The sequence below is a fragment of the Solanum lycopersicum genome, chromosome 10, assembly GCF_036512215.1.
Source record: "Solanum lycopersicum chromosome 10, SLM_r2.1".
Lineage (NCBI taxonomy): Eukaryota > Viridiplantae > Streptophyta > Magnoliopsida > Solanales > Solanaceae > Solanum > Solanum lycopersicum.
The window spans coordinates 38,528,531-38,545,730 of NC_090809.1; the positions used below are offsets into that span (position 1 = coordinate 38,528,531).

The 17,200-nt window shown below is 34.1% G+C and overlaps 1 protein-coding gene across 1 annotated transcript; it reads left to right on the top strand.

Annotated features, from left to right (window-relative positions):
- Positions 1 to 12,753: 12,753 nt before the first annotated feature.
- LOC138338822 (uncharacterized mitochondrial protein AtMg00810-like) lies at positions 12,754 to 14,268 on the top strand. The gene is made up of 4 exons (XM_069289906.1): positions 12,754 to 12,996; positions 13,127 to 13,291; positions 13,468 to 13,985; positions 14,031 to 14,268. Exons 1-4 carry the CDS (start codon positions 12,754 to 12,756, stop codon positions 14,266 to 14,268), a joined length of 1,164 nt encoding a protein of 387 aa, XP_069146007.1.
- Positions 14,269 to 17,200: the final 2,932 nt, after the last annotated feature.

The window sequence follows — 17,200 nt, forward strand, 5'->3', positions numbered from 1 at the left end:
GACACGTTTATGGATAGACTTTCCTTATTTAAAACTCCTTTTAATTTAGGACTTTATTATTATAAATAGGGTTAAAAACCTCGTTTTTGGGGTTTGAATTTTTGTAATTTTTCATACTCTTGTTATTGGAAGTTGAATTTAGGATTTTGGAAATTATTTCAAGTTTGTGGAATCGATTCTCAAGATATTTTCGTTAATTCAAGTGTTATTTCTAGATTTTCTTCAAACCTGTCAAAGTAAGTACATGAACTCTTGTTAACAACCATGAATTGTGTAATTCTAGGCATGGGTAAGTAAATCCATAAATAGGGTTGTGGGAACCACGGGTGATTAACAAGGTAAAACTAGCTAAATAACTATTCTAGAATAGGTTTTTTCATATATTGATAATTCTTTCATTTATAAGTCTTTTTAACGAGTGCACACATTAGAACTTGCCCTATTTCTACTTGCCGAACCAAGGAGATAGTTGATAGGAAAAGAATTATCAATATAGATTTAGTATACACTATCTAATAGGCTAGTTTCAATCGGTGCGAAGTAGTTACTGAGACATACATCGAATATGATGCTTAATATGAGGTAAAAGGTAAGGGTTAGTAATTTAAACACACGTAGCCGGACCAAGGTGCGGAGTAGAATTCTCTAGTTCTCAAACCAAGGAATTAGAGATAGATAACTTACCACTTTGCATGCAAGACACTAGGAAATAATTGTTATAGCTAGGATTACCACGTTATGAAACTATGGGGAACACTTACACCCTAGTTACTCTAATCACTTTATAAACACCAAAGTTTTAATCTTGCTACTTGTTTTATTTAGATTGAACACGTTTATTTCTCAAAAAAAAATAAACCCCTTTAATTAACTGTTTTCGAAAAAGACTTGACCAAATAAACATAATCGTAGATTAAAGTTAAGTCTAAACCATTTTCCTCGTGGGATCGACCCCAACCTAACAGTTGAGTTCTTTACTTGATACGACCGCTTATACCTCTTTAGGGAAGTATAATTTGAGCGTATCACCCACCTCATAAGATAAGAAATAAATAGTAAGATCATGCATTTAACCACTCGTCACTCTTGCACTCTCTTAACACCTTGAATTTATACCAATGTTCGGAATACCACACAACTTACCAAAAACTAACACTTCTAGATTAATTATATCATAGCCTAAACATGCTAACCCCATAGAATATTCCCAAGTACTACCACCTTCCTTCCCGACTAGCCGATCACGTCATACCTTTAATTTCTCATCACCTTTCCTAACCAAGACAATATAATTTCATTACCTCAACTCTAACCTTAGCCCACTCTTTTTGGTACTTACCCAAAAAAACACCCCTCGGTTTTCATTACTCGAACCTACAACACCTTGACATTTCACTATTTCCCAACATGTATACATTATATAACACATCCAAGTCAGAACACGTTCACATGCATACACATAATTCCACCTACACCCAATCTTCAAGGATTTCACAAACGCATAATATTGAATATCACATACTCCAAAATACACATTGATGGCACCTCATTGGTCCTCTCACGGAACCCAAACCGAACAGTTAGCTAGCCGGAATATGGCAATTCAATCCCAAGTTATGTAGGAACGGGCAACTCGATCCAATAGTTGTGCCGGAATGTGGAAAAATGATCCATAATTTTTTTGAAACGTGGCAACTTGATCCAATGTTAGCTTGACGGAACATGGAAATCTGATCTCCAATTACACATCCCAATCATAATAATAAGTACATCATCAAGATCATACATATGCATCATGATTTCATTGCAACGATTATTCAAGTATTTCATTTACAAGACGTGTGATTGATATTGCAACATTCAACATATACAAGTATCATAATCAAGCAAAAACAAACAAACATCACATAATCATAGAATCACAACCATCACCTACGAATTACTCCTCAATTCCTATCATACAGTAGACCAAATTCAAATCTAATTCTTCATTAGGGTTTAATCCTAACTCACCAATGTTTATCAATTTCACAACTTCACTAGATCGAACGTAGCGTACACCCATAATCTTATTCTACATTAACATATACATTTAAGTACTAACCCAATTATGTAGCGTCTTTCAAGTATCTACTTAAGTACTAACCCGATTACATTGAAATAATAATTTTTCTACAAACATCACTCACTGCACGAAGGTCTACACATAGCTCATACTGTTGATTTTATACATTAGATGGTAAGCACATATTTACAACTACTCAATGCATAAAACCTTACCTACCTTGACTCCAAATGATTGTACGAGATTGTTTAATTCGTTTCTAGATTTTCCCGATTCATAACGGTGAGTTTGACCCATAATTTGCAAGGTTGTACAATCCCCATGCTAGAAATCTCCTTCTCCACCTTAAAGCAACTTTTCTGAGGTTTCTATGGTAATTTACAGGTTCTCTATGTACTTTGGAACATGGAGAAAGTAGAATTTCCCATAATACATTCTGTCTTGCATCCCTTTGGAGCGACAACTTACCCCACTACAGCACTGCCACTCCAGCGACATCTAGCCCGCTGTAGGAAAGGGTAAAGATTTTCCACGGATTTTTTTCCTTCGTAAATAATGATGGTTTGGGTCATTATAATAGATACCAATTTACCTTTCGTTCATCCCCAAACAACTAGTGCCAGGTCATCACACGTTCTCATTTTGGTACACTCCCAACTACCGCAACAGACCATCATGAAACTACAAAAGTCACAACTCCTCGATTAATTTGAACATAAGAAAAGGTAAATGACACTCTAGGTTAGTGGAGGTTAAGATGCAATACACTGCTCGCTAAAGTGGTAGCCCTCATCATATAGCATGGGTACTCTAGTGGGAGATCTTTCGATGCAGTGGAAGATCGGGCGACAGTAAAGGGGAAGAGCAACATTTTTTTCCTCCTTTTCTTTTTCCTCATTTCCTGAAACCCTCTCAAATCTCTCTCAATCACTCTTCTCCAAATCGACAAATCTCAGGTAATTTCCTGTTCTCCTTTGGTTCTTAGTTCGTTGCTTTGGTTATTATGATTGCATGCTAACTAATTGATCGAAATTAAACGGTTTTTGGGTAGTTCTTTGAAAATTGAACTAAGTTGCTAGGTATGTTAGAAAAACGTAGCATGGTTACTTCCCTTACGTCACTAACATTTACACAACGTCGTAGGCATAAGGATTCCACACAAAACATATTTAAATCAATACAAAAATGGGTGGGGAAGTTGAAAGGTTTTATTGTCATAAACTCAAAATTCGACACTATTTAGGGGTTGTTTGGTTGAAGTGGATGCTAATTCGTGTTTTAGGATAGTTAACATACTCTAATCTGTTGAAATTCTAATAATTGGTACGAAGAGAGGCCATTTTTGCGTTTGGTATTCGTCCCAGATGAGGGTCATCATAGCATCCTGTATCCCGCTGTAGTGGCCTGATACTGTAGCAACCTGCATCACCTCGATCTAGCAGGATTTTGAACACTGGAGCAGGATGTCCCAGACCAATTGCCCTATCCCTTAAAACTAAAGCTTATATCTTTTCTCTAGCCTCCGAATAGTCTGCACTGTTCTGACATATTTTAACACATTGCAGGCTTTTAAATAGATTGACATGATGATGCGAACTTGCCTTTTGTCCAATGAAATATCACCAATCCATTATCAAGATTATGTCAAAATATATAGCAAGAGTAGTATCAGTACAACCACACATACTGGTAGGAATCATTGGTCAACCCGACGTCTTCATCATAAGATAATAATTAAATAGTAAGATCATGCATTTAACCACCCACTACCACCTTCCTTCCTTACCAGCCGATCACGTCATACCCTTAATTTCTCATCACCTTTCCTAACCAAGGCCATACAATTTTGTTACCTCAAATCTAACCTTAGAACACTCTCTTTTGCTACTTACCCTAAAAACACTTCTCGCTATTCATTACTCGACCTACAACACCTTGAACTTTCATTACTGCCCAACAAATATACATTACAGAACACATCCACATCACCACCTATTCACATGTATACACATAATTCCACCTACACCTGATCGTCAAGGATTTCACACATGCACAATATTGAATATTACATGCTTCAAAATATAAATTTATGTCACCTCATTGGTCCTCTCTTGGAACCCAACCCAAACAGTCATCTTATCAAAATGTGGCAATCTAATCCCAAGTTGTGCTGGAACGTCACAACTCAATCCAGCAGTTATTCCAGAACATGGCCACCAAATCCAATAGTTGTGCCAGAACGTGGCAACCCGATCCAATGTTAGATTGTTGTAACGAGGCAACGATCTCCAGTTACATATCACAAGCATAATCACAAGTACATCATCAGGATCATATATTTACATCATGACTTCATAGCAACCATCATTAAAGTATTTCATTTACAACAAGTGTTATTGATATTGCACCATTCAAACATAAAAAAGTATCATAATGAAGCAAGAATAAACAAACATCACACAATCATACAATCACAACCATCACCTACTAATTACTCAGCAATTCCTATCATAAAATAAACAAGGTTCAGCCCTACGTTTTCATTAGGTTTTGTTATTAGGGTTTAATCCTAATTCACCAAAGTTCATCAATTTCACAACTTCACTTGATCGAACGTAGTGTATACTCATAATCTTGTTCTACCTTACCGGATACCTTTATTTAAAAGTAAATCTATTCAAGAAAACAATTACAGAAGCCTTGACTAATAATCCAAGTCTCTACTTAAGTATAAGTCCAATTACGTTGAACTATAACTATTTTTCCACGGAAATCACCCAATGCATAAAGGTCTACACATAGCACATAATTTTTATTTCAGACATTACATGGTAAGACTAAATATACAACTACTTAACGAATAAAATATAACCTACCTTGATGCCAAATGGTTGAACGGGGTTGTTGAATTCGATTCTAGCTTTTCCGGATTCATGACGGTGAGTTTGACCAAGAACTCGCAAGGTTCCACCATCCCCATGCTAGAAATCTTCTTCTCTTTCCTTCCCCATTTTGAGAAGCTTTCTAAGGTTTCTAGGCTAATTTAAAAATTTTCTAGGTATTTTAGAAAGATGGAGAAAATAGGATTTCCTGTAATTATATTCTGTCTTGCTTATCCTACTGTAGGAACAACTTACCCCACTGCAGCGCCGCCGCGCTAGCGGCATACAACTCGCTACTGCATGACAGGGTCTAAGTTTTTCCATAGATTTTTGTCCTTCTAAAATAACGACGGTTTGGGTCGTTATACCCACAAACCGTGCTGGATGAAAACCATGGACCACCCTACAATCCGTAGGCTATGCCATGGTGTGTGGTCTTGGTCCGTGGATCGGGTGCCAAGAACCCAGTCTCAGTCGCGATTGACGGTTCACCACCACGTACCATTTGTCCATCAAAAGTTCATCGGTATCGTCTGCTGGTCACTCCAACAACAGTTAAGTCGAGGGTCTTTCGGTCTTTTCCAATTTTTTTAGACCCCTATACTTTGTCTTTTAACCCCTAATTATGAGGTTTTAGTCAATTAAGCCTAAAAACAAAATTATAACTTACCTAAGTCAAATGGTTTATCAAAACTTAGCGAAATTAGAGCTAGAGAGGAGAAAGAAAGTCAAGAACCCTGTTCAAGAATGTAGCAAGTTTCTATCAGCTCCAGCCCTGAAATTGAATGATTTCTCCATAGAATATGTCACCATGTATGTGGGATTTCACTAGTGGATTCCTTTCACCCATTAGGTCCCTAGATTTCATTTAGGTTCTTGATTCCCCATTATCAATTAGGCCTAGTGTTTCTAGAACTTCAGCAGATTATCATGAATCAACTTTTCACATGTTCCAAATTAGATTATCATGTTATTACTTCATTTATTCCATGAATTTCAGAAACCTAGCTATGCATTTCTTTAGTTCTTGAATTACACATGTTAAGTGACAATCTTCAGATATACATGACTTATTATTGAATATGTCATTATCAGTAAACTAATATGCATTCCCACTTTTCATGTCTGGTTTAAGCTATCTAGTGTATTACCGAAATTCGGTCATAATGTGTTAGTCATCTAATATATTCAGAGTAACATATTATTGAGTTTGACTAGGGTCAGTCACCCATATAGTCCCAGAACTAAGACCCACATACATTGTAAGTCCTCTCTATCGGCATAATTTTAGTGATCACGCTAGCATGACTCTACACCTTTGGCTGTGTATATAGGGTCCCCTCAGTAGGGCGTATACAGTGGACTCCACATTTAGATTATGTGATTTTATTATCAGTTATTAGTAGCTTCCACAATATAGTCTGACTATATTGCATTGATCAGGTTTCAATATTCAGTCTCAACATGCTATAACTTAGTTGTTGCAGTCAACTTAGTTATATTTAGTATTTCAGATTCCTTATCATGTCCAGATTATATTATTGCTTTATTTTTTGTTCAGTTATATGTTATTTCATCTTTACTCTATCTCTCATGCTCAATATCTTTCAAGTACTAACACATACTCTATGCTACATCCACTCGTGATATAGGTTCACGTCCTCTGTAGTCAGATCACGCAAAGATCGGTTCCTAATCTTTAGTACAACAACCTTAGTGGTGAGTCCTCATCTTTTTGAGGACTCGTGGCATGATTATTTTTATTGCTTTTTAGTCTTTAGTTTTTAGTTTTTGTTAGATTTAGTAGGGGGAATGTCCCATTACTTTTAGTCAGTTTAGAGAATTATTTATGACATAGTTAGATTTAACTTAGTATTTGAGTTTGGTATTTCTCCTGTATTAAACTCTCATATTTCATATTATACGGTTAATATATGGGTATATTCCAATATTTTAGACTTATTTTGTGATTTAGCTTCCAAATTCAGTTATTATAGTGTCAGACCCAACGAGTACACCCCAGATGCGACCGGCGTCGTCGTCCTCTCAGAGGACTCAAACAAGCCTCTTAAAGTTCATCATAACATGTCATCAGTTAAAATTTGCGGAAAATTAAAACATTTACATTCTACTTGAAGTATAGTTAGACTTTATACTTAACATTCATAAAGACATACGAGAGAATTCTGTCTCACATAAATAAAACAATCTAAAGAGTGCAATTGTGGACTTAGCTAATACATAGTCAATATGCCATATAGGCCTTAATACAAAGGAATCCAAAAGACATAGTGGAAATAGTGTATCTTATAACTAATAAAATCTTCCTAAGATAGATTATGAAAGATAGCATCCTCGAACATGAGGACTTACCAAAACATGGAGAAAGAGTTCCAAGCTTCTTCAAATCGACCTCCTTAAACTTCAATGTCGGAACCTACAATTACAGTAATATAAAGTAATGGGGTTAGTACGCCACATGTGCTAAGTATGGGTATACGCACATAACATATAAGTACATGCATGAAAAAAGGACCATTTATCATTTCTTTAGAAATCATGCTAAGTCATATGAAAGTATTCAATGCATATACCATATAATCTATAAAAGTTAAGGATTTCATCAACATAAAGAATGATCATAATTAAAGACATATTATCATAGAGTCATGTTAACTTTTTATATTCAATAGATCATATATCATAACAAACAAAACACTTACCAATGATCCCATCCCCAACCTACAAGTGCAATGGTCATGTGAAGCCCCATAACACCACACAACCAAGTAGATAAGATAGGAGACCATAGGTAAAGCTTTGCTTCATATAACTTGTAACACATTTAGTCATCAGTTCATATAACTATATAACCCAATAACATATTCATCATAATGACAAACATTTTATAAGAGTAACATCATGTAATGACTTTTTTGATCCCATGCTTTCCGTTGGTCAACAACAACCTAAATTTAGACTTCTTCACTACTCGTACAGGGAAGGTGGAAGAAATTCAGTCTCTCTTTTTTGGGAACATGGGGGGAGCAGAGCAGTCAAAGAATGAACCAAACCAAATGATTGTTCTAGAATGTCTATTCCTCACAATTGCTCCTTGTGATGCAGCGGAACCATGTCAATTAGGATCTCAAGACGCAGCAACACCTATAATGCAAGGAATAACATACTTACATCAGAATGTATTTTTCTTCGTTATTCTGATTTTGCTTTTCACATCATAGATCTTGGGTTGCGCTTTATGGAATTTCCACTATAAGTCATAAACATATACCTTTCATGTTATCATATTACATAAAAAAATCTCCTAGAACTTCCATTATAGTCAACTTGTACTAAGTGGACTCCTTGATCACCCTAGTTAATGTTCATTTACTTTTCATTCATTTTACATGCGGGACCATTCACCTTAGCCGACATAGACCATGTGAACTAAACATGAAATCTGGTGTCATAAAACCCCACACCGAAAAAAGGTGGTCTACCGGCCAAAGTAGAACCTAACATGACATAGTATACTAGGTGGATCCACTAGCTTGTATTCTATGGTGGAAACATAGTTCAAGAACTAGGAAATGTACTAGAGACCCATAGTTCCACATTACATGGTAGACCCAATCTCATGAGAGTCATTGTGAACCTATCAAACTTCAAACTAGGGAAGGGACACCTGTCATATCTAGTTCATCGGTGCTTAGATTAATTCCCCCTTTTTATATAACCTTCAAGTTTTCTTTTATCATAACTTATCATAGGTCATAGGAGATTAACTCCTTGTATAAACATGATCATGAACTCTTTAGGATTAGATGAGAATTTTCTTTCATTCTAACCCTTTGTTTGTGAGATTGACATAACATGGTCATCTTGTGTAAATCATACAAGAGGATATCGTAACTTGCATTTATCGTGTTCTTTTCATGATCTCAGAAATAAGATATTCATAGCCCAGCATATACACATAACAATATCATACATACTCCCATAATATAGCATCATGTTTATAGGCTAACATAAACATTGTAGAGTAATCATAACTTTAGAAGACTTACCTCTATCTTCCAAGAACCTTATTTAAGAACTTAGTTCGACTTACAACAATCATAACCATAACCTAGTGAAATACTCAATAGCATAACCAAGAACAACTCTTAAAATCATATACAAGATCAATGCATAATGTAGAGTGTAAAGGAAAGGGTCATTTAAGAGTTCATTCTAGTCTTAGTTCCAATCCCTACGTTTTCATATAATTAAGTTGTGAAACAAGCATAGGGAACCGTCATATATATAAAAACATGCTCCACATGAAATTCAAATATACTAACAACATACTCATTCATTCGTGTGAAATAGACCATGGAAACATTTAATTTTCATTGAAAATCATAAATCTAGGGTTGGGAAGAAAATATGTTTTGTAGAGTAAAAGCCTAGTACTTGAAATTCTTGAAAATGATCTTTCAATGGACCTCTTGGGTAAAGGAATCCCAAGAGTGAAAAATCCACACCTTATAGATGAAGAATCCACGAAAATTGGATGAAAATCTTGAAGTGTTCATCTTCTTCCTTAAGCTCTTGTTGTTCTGCAATGGAGTTTGGGAAAGAAAGCATACTTGAGAGAATGAGAGAAAATTTGTCTGATCTGATTTGGGACGTGTAAAAGTGGTCTAAAACTGATCTAATATCCTCATATAGTCATCCTATTAGTTACCCAAAACACCCTCCACTTAAATGAGTCTTAATTAAAAGTTTAATTACCAAAAATATGACTTTAACGATTCTGGGAAGTAGCTGCGCGTCGCGGGGGCAAGTCCCATCATTTTTATTAAATTATGAGTTGAGGCAGTGATGTGCATGTCAGCCTTGCGTCGCAAGGCTTCCTCTCAAATCTTGAGGCAGAACACCTTGTGACCAGCTTGCGTCGCACACTTCAAGTCCCCATCTTCCTCATGCAGGCTGCTTTGGCACCCTGCCTACCTATGTTGGGGTCCTCCCCAAGGACCCTTCGGGTGGTCCTTGGGGTGTCGTTACCGTATGTGTGGACCCTTTGTACTACATAATACCTATCCAAGGTCTCTTTACAAGTTTTGGACTTAATTTGACACCTCAAAACCTTTACCAAACATAGGGACGTCAACTAGTTCGAATTAGCTAGTTTCCACGTGTCAAGGTCTTTCTTAGTCATTTTGGCTCTAACCTTTTTGAAATGAGTTTATAATATTAATATAGGTCTAGAAGCTGTTGGAATTAATGCATCAATGTTTAGTCTTCCAAAATTGTCTCTTAGTTTTTCAAGAAGTCTTTTTAGAATTTTGTAGTACTTGTGTCTAGTAAATTGTGATACATGTATTTAGTTATTTGTGCAAGACTTTTTGTTTTGTGTTTTGAGTAGTATAAATAGTCATGTAGTTGATGATTGTAATCATCTCAAGTGGTCTTAAGTAGCCTATAATAAACTTGATCATTTTCTAAAGATATTATTTTTCCTTTCATATTTCCTACAAATTGGTATCAAGAGCATGTTTTCGTTCTTAATTTGGGGTTAGGTGAAGAAAAAAATATGGAATCCAAAACAAATGAAGGTGCTGATTCTTCAGTTGTTCTTACTCCTTTTTTTGATGGAACTGATTTTGAATACTTGAAGATAAGAATGAGAACACATTTGAAAGATGAAGGTTTGTGGACTATTGTTGCAAATGGCTTTGAAGAGACAGAAAACGATGGTGATCTTACAACAGCATAGATGAAAAATCTTGAGGCTAAGTATCGTCAAGATGCAAAAGCCTTGAGCAAAATCCAAATGGGAGTCTCAAAGCATATTTTGCAAAAATTGCTACTTGTGGACTGCAAAGGAAGCTTGGGATTGTCTGGAAACTGAGGTGTATGGTGACAAAAAGGTATGCACTATAAATCTTCAAACTCTTAGAAAAGAGTTTCAAAATTTAAAGATGATAGAATATGAAAAAATTGATGAATATTGCACTAGAGTCATAATATTATTAATGAAATGAGAAATGATAGTGATACAATTTCTGACCAACAAGTTCTGGAAAAGATTCTAATTAGTTTCACAGAAAAGTATGAGTACATAGTTGCTATCACTGAGGAGACGAAAGATCTTTCTAAACATTCCATCAAAGAGCTAGTTAGATCATTTTGTACACACGAGAAGCAAAGATTTTTTCGTGAAGATCAACCCAATGAGACTGCTTTCGAGTCTAAAATAAATGAGAATTCTCAAAATTTCTCAAAAAATCATCCGAAAAAAATTAAAAGCCAAAAAAGAAGCAGGATCATGATGGTTCTTCCAAGAAGGTTGAAGAAAAAGGTTAGAAAAACTCTAATTTTTTTTGTAAAGTTTGCAAAAAGACTAATCACAATGCAGAAAAATGTTGGCACAAAGGCAAGCCCCAATGTAACTTTTTAAAAAAGTTTGGCCACGTTGAGAAGGATTGTTGGCATAAGAAACCGGAGCAAGCAATTTTTTGTGAAAAACATGAGAAAGAAAGGGAAGAAAATCTTTTCTTTGCTTCTAAATCTGATGCTTCAACAAAAAGCAATGAATGGTATGTTGATAGTGGTTGAAGTAATCACATGACTGGAGATGAAAAGACTTTCCTCTCAATTAATAATATCATCACTACTAAAGTGAAGAAGGGGAATGGAGCCTTAGTTGATGTGAAAGGTAAAGGTAATATTTCGATCAACATGAAAGGTTGCGGTAAGCAAATTCATGATGTTCTTTATGTTCCTGACTTGGAAGAAAATTTGTTAAGTGTTTGGTCAACTCATGGAAAATGGTTATTCTCGTGTGTATAGAGATAATTATTGCAAGATTTATGATAAAATTGAGCCAAATGAAGTCATTGTTGAAGTAAAGATGATAAAAAGAAACTTCCCTTTGCAATTTCATTACAATGCATTAAAAAAATGAAATTGTAGATGATTCATGGCTTTGACACAAAAGATTTTGTCACTTGAATTTTCATGGTTTAAAGCTTCTGAGGACATGGTTCAAGGCCTTCCTGAGATACATACTGGAGATGGATACATGTGAAAGTTGTATAATGGGAAAGCAACACAGGAAGTCTTTTCCAAAAGGGGTGTCTTGGAGATCAAGTATATTTTTTGAACTAATTCATACCGACATTTGTGGACCAATGAAGACTCGATCTCTTGGAAGTCAAAGGTATTGTCTAATCTTTATTGATGATTTCTCAAGAATGACTTGGGTTTATTTCTTGAAAGAAAAGTCATAAGCATTTGCTACATTCAAGAAATTTAAAGCCCTTGTTCAGAAGCAAAAAGGTTCCAACATCAAAACCATTCGCAGTGATCGAGAAGGTGATTACAAAAGTCAAAAATTTGAAGAATATTGCAAAAATGAAGGCATTCAGAAGCAACTTACAGCAGGGTATACTCCTCAACAAAATGGTGTATCTGAAAGAAGAAATAGAACAATTGTTGAAATGGCCAGAATGATGATGAATGAGAAAGGGATGCCAAAATATTTTTGGGCAGAAGCAGTGCATACAACAGTTCATATCCTTAACAGGTGTCCAACAACAAAAGGACAAGACACCAGTTGAAGCTTAGAGTGGAATTAAACCTTCTGTAAGTCATTTTAAAAATTTTAGGTGTATTTGTTATGCTCATGTACCTGCTCAAAAAAGAATAAAATTGAATGAAAAAAAGGTCAAAAATATGTTTTTCTTGGTTATAGTGATGTCACAAAAGGATATAGGCTTCTCGATGTCAAAACTAACAAACTTGTTGTTAGTAGAGATGTCATTTTTGATGAAAAAAACATGGAATTGGGAGGATAAAAAGATAGAGAACACTGCTATCATATCTTCAAATCAGGAAGAGGATGAGAAAGATGAAGTTGTATCTCAAGGGAAAGAAATCCCAGATTCAGATAATGAAGAACCGCCTCCAAGAGGAACAAAAATTTTGAGTGACATTTATCAAAGATGTAATTTTGCCGGTGTTGAGCCAGAAAATTATGAAGAAGCAATAAAGCATGATGTTTGGAAGAAAGCCATGGAAGAAGAAATTCGAATGATCGAAAAAAAATAATACTTGGGAGCTTGTGTCTATTCCTAGAGAAAGAGAAGTTGTAAGTCTAAAATGGATTTACAAAATCAAACTCAATCAGGAAGGAGATATTCAAAATCACAAAGCAAGGTTGGTTGCTAGAGGCTTCACGCAAAAAACAGGTATTGATTTTTATGAAACTTTCTCTCCATTTGCTCGTCTTGAGACAATTAGAACTGTAAATGTTGTTGCTGCACAAAAGAAATGGAAGATATTCCAACTTGATGTAAATCAGCATTTCTGAATGGAAAACTTGATGAAGAGATTTATGTTGAGAATTTTTTTTTTCAAGGGGGAAAAGAGAAGGTGTATAGACTAAAAGAAGCTCTTTACGGGCTAAAGCAAACTCCAAGAGCCTGGTACAATGAAATTGATACATACTTTCTGAAAAATAATTTTCAGAGAAGTAAATGTGAAGCCACTTTGTATGTGAAGAAAGAACATGGCAGCATTATCATTGTTTGTCTCTATGTGGATGATTTGCTCTTTATAGAAAATGAGGTAAAGATGATGCAAAATTTCATAGAAGATATGATGCAAGCTTATGAAATGAGTGATCTTGGATTGCTAAATTATTTCTTGGGCATCGAAGTTTCTCAAGTGAAAGAAGGAATTTTCATTTCTCAAAAGAAGTATACTAAAAGTATTCTTCAAAAATTCAAAATGATGGATTGCAGGTCTGTGACCATACCATTAGCATCAAATGAGAAGTTTAGAAAAGATGATGGAGAAAAGAAAGTTAATAGCTCACTTTTTAGGACTTTGATTGGAAGTTTGCTATATCTTACTTCAACAAGGTCAGATATTATGTTTGCTGCTAGTTTGTTATCCAGATTCAGGCAAGAACCAATCCAAGTGCATTTTGGAGATGAAAAGCGTGTTCTACGCTACTTGCAAGGAACAATGGATTATGGGATAATGTAAAAATTTGGTGGAAATTTTAACTTAATTGGTTATTCTGATAGTGATTGGGATGAAAGTATAGATGACATGAAGAGTAATTCTGGTTATGCTTTCTTATTTGGATCAAGCATTTGTTCTTGGTTATCAAAAAAGCAAAGTGTTGTTTCTCAATCCACTACCGAAGCAGAATATGTTTCAGCATCCAAGGCTACTTCTCCAGCTATTTGGCTTAGGAGAATATTTGAAGACATTGTTAAAACAAAAAAAGGACTGTTCTATATTGTGATAACAAATAAGTAATTGCAATTGCCAAGAATCCAGTCAGCCATGAAAGATCAAAGCATATTTCCATCAAGTATCATTTTGTCTGAGAAGCACAAGAGAAAGGCGAAATTCAGTTGCATTATTGTCAGACAGGAGAACACCTTGCTGACATCTTCACCAAAGCACTTTCTAGAGAAAAAATTTGCTATCTTCGAGAACACATTGGAGTTATCAAGCAAATGCATTAAGGGGGAGTGTTGGAATTAATGCATCAATGTTTAGTCTTCCAAAATTGTCTCTTAGTTTTTCAATAAGTCTTTTTAGAATTTCGTAGTACATGTATCTAGTAAATTGTGATACATGTATTTAGTTATTTTTTCAAGACTTTTTGTTTTCTATTTTGAGTAGTATAGATAGTGATGTAGTTGATGATTGTAATCATCTCAAGTGGCCTTAAGTAGCCTATAATAATTTTGAGCATTTTCTAAAGATATTATTTTTCCTTTCATATTTCCTACAGAAGCATCGTTTTAAACATATTTAAAAGATTAATCTCTAGTCTAAGTCATGGCATTTCCGGAGTGTTACATATTGTCTTTGGTATGCTCATGGTTATGCCAACAAGGTTAGATTGGGGTCACTCGTGATCCTAGGTCCCGTGTCCCCGTCCAAGGCATAGCTCGGGGCGTGACACGGTTGGTGCAAGGTAAATTTTTTTTAAAATGATACAATTTGAGGGGAGGGGAAGAGGCAAGACAACGTAAAAATTATTATAACTAAGGGACGGAAATTACGTCAATCAAGACAATAAATATTGATTTATCTGATAAGATATTAAGATAATAAATAGACTTACAAACTAAGATTAGGATATAAATAAGCATCTTTCACTAGAGAATACAAGAGTGAAACCTCTAGGCGACACTTAGATTACCATGATCCAAGCTTTCTCCACTGCTCGTGGCATTAGGTACCCCCACCTAAGGTTTCACTTTTCTGTCCTAAAGCGAAAGATAATCATATCATTATCTAGTTTGTAAATTTATTTATCATGTCAACTGATATTACTTAAGAGATAAAAAAAATCTATCGCCTCAACTTTACCAATTAATGAAATATTTTCTCAAGAGTCGATTCTCTTGCAATTCAAAATATAATTAGTCAACTATTTGTAGATCTTGATTGTCTTGCAATTCATAATTTAATTAGTCATGTAATTCTGGTAATTTGTTCTCCTATATTTTTAAAAAGTTGAATTTGATTGCATTTATATTGCATGATTTATTTTTATTGATATTTTCTACAATAATTATATTTTAATTAAGATACAAATTATTTTTTAATTTTTTGATGTAGATGTTTTATTAAATTTCATTTGATGAACTCTTTCTGCTCGAGTTCTCCTATTAATATTGTTTAAGTCATTTAGTAAGTATCTGTTAAATTAGTTATAACTGAATTTGAAACTAGTTTATGGACTATATTAAGTCTCCATATATGTTTATTCAACTTGTATACTTGATTTCAAGTATAAAATAACTTTTATATCCTTTCTTCTTTCGAAAATCATCTTTATGAACTTTAGATTTTTTCCTAAATCTTACACGGAATAAGGAACTTGTTTTTTCACTCGCCTGCGTTCTCTATGTTTTAGTAATCCACGAAGTCAATTCTTGTGACAGTATGACTTTTGTCAATAAAGTATGATAAACATATTGTATACAATGTTAATGTCACTTCAGTTAAGCTACTTCTATCTACTGTTGATTATCACATAAGATTTTTTTTTTAAAAAAAATGAATTTTAACTTATTGCAAAGGAAATGTAGATCCATTAAAACAATTCATTCTTTTAAACAAATAGAGTGACTTTCATTATTTCTTGTTTTTCTTATAAGTAGAATTTTGGTTATGCTTTTGCTCTTTATTTTAATGATTAGTGTTTTCCAATATTTCAAGATATTTGTGGCTTCAGTCTTATGAGAAGGATGAAAACCATTGTTTCACAGCTAAAATAACTTTTTTTCTTAAGTACATATCATAATTTATGAGCTCAGAAAGGGGGATAGAGTTGTGTGCATAAAGTAGGGGTTGTGAATGTTCAATATAGTATAATATACTTATCAGTATTAGCCTCTTGATGATTATCTCAGTGTAGATCAAACTGATAAATTATTATTTTCTAGCTTATAAACTACGGCCCTTGCAACTTTCAATTAGATGTTTGAAATTCATAATTTGTGTCATTCAAAAAATTACATTAGACTTTCTTTTGTGTTTTCCACAGATCTTCCACGGAATGATAACATCTTTTATATAGGTGGATGAATTTTAGTTAAAGTTATATTTCATATTCTTACCGAATGTATGTGATTGTATGTCTTCTTCTTGACTTTGCGTACTTTACTTTTAGGTCTTTTTTCCCTAACTGTATGGGAAGAAAAAGGAAAAAATCACTCATAATCACTTATAAAGTATTTTTCATCATATTGATTTACTAGTAAACTTACCCTCAGCTTGTGTGAAAATTTAACATCCCAAAATTTATAAAATAATATTTAAAAAACGTTTCATTCATCAAAGCTAAAACGCTATATTATTTTACATATAAGATTATGTAATAACAAATACTCATAATTTTATAATTTGTTATTTTGCTTCTAGGAAGTGTTACTATTTGACATTTGTGAGGAATACAATGAACATCAACCTAAGATATTAAATTTTCTAGTAAAAAAAAATCATTTGTGAAGGGATACATTTATTTTAAAAGTATAAAAAAAGTGAACAAATATTCTAATTTTAATGTGTAGAAAGTTCGGCCCTAGTTTTTGCTTTACATGAATCATTTTAAGGTTCTGCAGTTAAATATGTCATAAGAAACGATTGAAATGGAAAATTAAAGGACGAATGTATCATATTGGACAACAATTCAACTTATCATATATACTTGAAAGAGAAAAATATT